This window comes from Asparagus officinalis, chromosome 7, assembly GCF_001876935.1.
Source record: "Asparagus officinalis chromosome 7, Aspof.V1, whole genome shotgun sequence".
Taxonomy (NCBI): domain Eukaryota; kingdom Viridiplantae; phylum Streptophyta; class Magnoliopsida; order Asparagales; family Asparagaceae; genus Asparagus; species Asparagus officinalis.
The window spans coordinates 143,649,620-143,652,275 of NC_033800.1; the positions used below are offsets into that span (position 1 = coordinate 143,649,620).

At 40.2% G+C, this 2,656-nt stretch overlaps 1 protein-coding gene across 1 annotated transcript in view; it reads right to left on the minus strand.

Moving 5' to 3' along the window:
* Nucleotides 1-2,656, minus strand: part of LOC109849510 (probable 1-deoxy-D-xylulose-5-phosphate synthase 2, chloroplastic) — a 4,954-nt gene that overhangs the window by 1,003 nt on the left and 1,295 nt on the right. The window contains exons 3-8 of the mRNA XM_020419357.1: nucleotides 2,300-2,464; nucleotides 1,603-1,753; nucleotides 1,245-1,516; nucleotides 873-1,146; nucleotides 269-576; nucleotides 1-187 (exon numbers count right to left, since the gene is read on the minus strand). The exon at nucleotides 1-187 is cut by the window's left edge and continues 92 nt beyond it. Of these exons, the coding sequence (XP_020274946.1) occupies nucleotides 1-187; nucleotides 269-576; nucleotides 873-1,146; nucleotides 1,245-1,516; nucleotides 1,603-1,753; nucleotides 2,300-2,464 (1,357 nt within the window). The remainder of the gene's footprint in view (nucleotides 188-268; nucleotides 577-872; nucleotides 1,147-1,244; nucleotides 1,517-1,602; nucleotides 1,754-2,299; nucleotides 2,465-2,656) is intronic.

Consider the following 2,656-nt stretch of genomic DNA (forward strand, 5'->3'; position numbering starts at 1 on the left):
CTGCAGTTGCTACCATATGCATAAGCTCAGCCTCATCCGCTGGTGCCATGACGATCATATTAGGCAGGCAAGCCATGAATGCTATGTCAAATGCACCACAATGAGTCGGACCATCAGCACCAACGAGCCCTGCTCGATCCAATGCAAACCGCACTGGCAACTTTTGCAGATCAACATCATGAACCACCTTCAAGAATTCCATTAATGCTCCAATGAGTTCGATGAATTTCAAAATCATAATGATATCTTGCTACTTTAGTCTGCGTACCTGATCATATCCTCGTTGAAGGAATGACGAATAGATTGCACAGAAAGGCTTCAGGCCCTCAGCAGCCAAACCTGCTGCAAAAGTGACAGCATGCTGCTCAGCAATCCCTACATCAAAGCATTTCTCGGGGAATTTCTTCTGGAAATAGTTAAGGCCCGTCCCTCCGCCCATTGCAGCGTGAATGGCTATGATTTTGTCATCGGTCTCTGCCTCTTTGATAAGCGACTCCGCAAAGTATTGCGTGTAGGATAATGTGGGAGATTTTGTTTTGAATTGCTTTCCGGTCTTGGGATCAAACTTAACAACACCTAAAATCAACAACAAGAAATATTCAGATTCATTTGCATGCCCAAATCTTCATTGATTAGATCAAATAGGAACAAGGGATAAGCCAATAAGAAAAAAAAAAAAAAAATTCAGAAGACGAAACAGACTAATGCAAATTTCATTTTTTGAAGTAAAAATAGGACAAATTGCCCTAATCTAAATATATTGAAGGAGCTAATTCCACGATGACTAATTGGGTATTCTTGAATCAAGGTGTCATGCCACTATTCAGATTCAAATTTTTTTTAGCACAGTAAGCTGCTAGAGAGAAATTTACCGTGCATTTTGTCAGCAGCGGCCTCGGCATGAGGATACCCTTTTCCTTTCTCTGTGACAATGTGGATGAGCACAGGACCAGGTGCAGGCATAGACTTCACTTTCTCAAAAATTGTGACCAAATCTTCGACATTGTGTCCATCTACTGGACCGATGTAATACAAACCAAGCTCCTCAAATAAGCAAGCACCAGAGTCACTGACCATTGCTCTAGCATATTCATCGACCTTGGCAGCAACCTCATGTGTTGTTCCTCCAATTTGTTTCGTAATACTCTGCGCAGGCAAAAAAACAATTTTTATTGAATATAATGTATACTTCAATTTGACATATATCATCAACAGTAGTATATATAAGTTGGTTGAATCCTTACCTTTGCCGTTTCACGAAGCTTTCTGAGCTTTTTGCTGGACTGAAGCTTGGTGAGAGCACGGGTTAGAGCCCCGACAGGAGAAGCAGGACCGTCGAGAGTAGCAGTAGGCAAAGAAACTTGCTTATTATCATTCAATACAACAATAAGGTTGGAGTCCAAGTATCCCGCGTTGTTCAACGCCTCGTACGCTTGGCCCGCAGTCATCGCTCCATCTCCAATGACTGATATCACATGATTATTCTTCCCCAACAAATCTCTAGCAACCGCCATTCCTAAATCGAAGAAACAAGCAATTAGTTCCAGACATGGCAATTCTACAGTGCATTTTGTTTCAATCAGGATGTAGAGCTTCACTTACCCAAACCAGCAGAGATACTTGTAGAGCTATGGCCTGCACCAAAAGCATCATGCTCACTCTCATCCCTTTTCGGGAAGCCAGCGAGCCCGGAAGTTTGCCTCATTGTGTGCATCATAGATCTCCTTCCAGTGAGAATTTTATGTGGGTATGCCTGAAGTTGCCACCAAAACCCAAATCAACATCCTGAGCTTACAAATATCAAGGTGTAATTTTTCATTTACACCTTGTTTGGAAGGAGGTTAATGGATGGAACTTAAAGTGAAATTAATTTCACCTTGTTTAGGAGTTTTTTTGAGGGGTTAGAGGATGTAATGGAGCTTAAATTTCCTTCCGTTTTCCTCCCCTCCAATTTGGAGGTAGATGATGGAATGGAAACCAATATATAAAATTTTACAATGTGATAAGACAATTTTACCCTTATGACATTAAAATCAATGGCTAAGATATACTCCTATCCAATAAGTAAGGGTACTTACGTAACTTTATACATATTCACTTCACTTCCCTCTTTATTAGAACTCTCAAACAACGTAAAACAAAATTTACTTTAGTTCCCCCTTACTAAACTCCCAAATAATATTTTATCTTTTCATTTTTCATTCCCTACATTTCCTTTCCATTATTTAGCTTCTCATCCCTTTCCTTAGTAAACTCGCAAACAAAACATTAATGTTCAATCTCAGTTTTCTCTATTTACCTGATGACCAACATCCCATATTATTTTGTCTTCAGGGGTGTTGAACACATGATGAAGAGCCACAGCCAAATCCACCACTCCCAGACTAGAACTCAAATGTCCTCCAGTTTTTGACACGGAGTGCACTATGTCTGCTCTCAGTTCTGCTGCCAGTTGCTCCAAATCCTGACCCAATTCGGGAGACAATAGGATTGTTAGTAAAACTTTTGGATTCAGATCCTTTTACTGCAGATGTACGTTAGAGAATCTACTTTCTTCAATGGGTATATTTTAAAAAATTATTCTGACTTTGAAGGGTGTCACAGAAACCACCCCAAACTTCGCAAATGTGAGAAAACACCTTGAAGTTTCAAAATT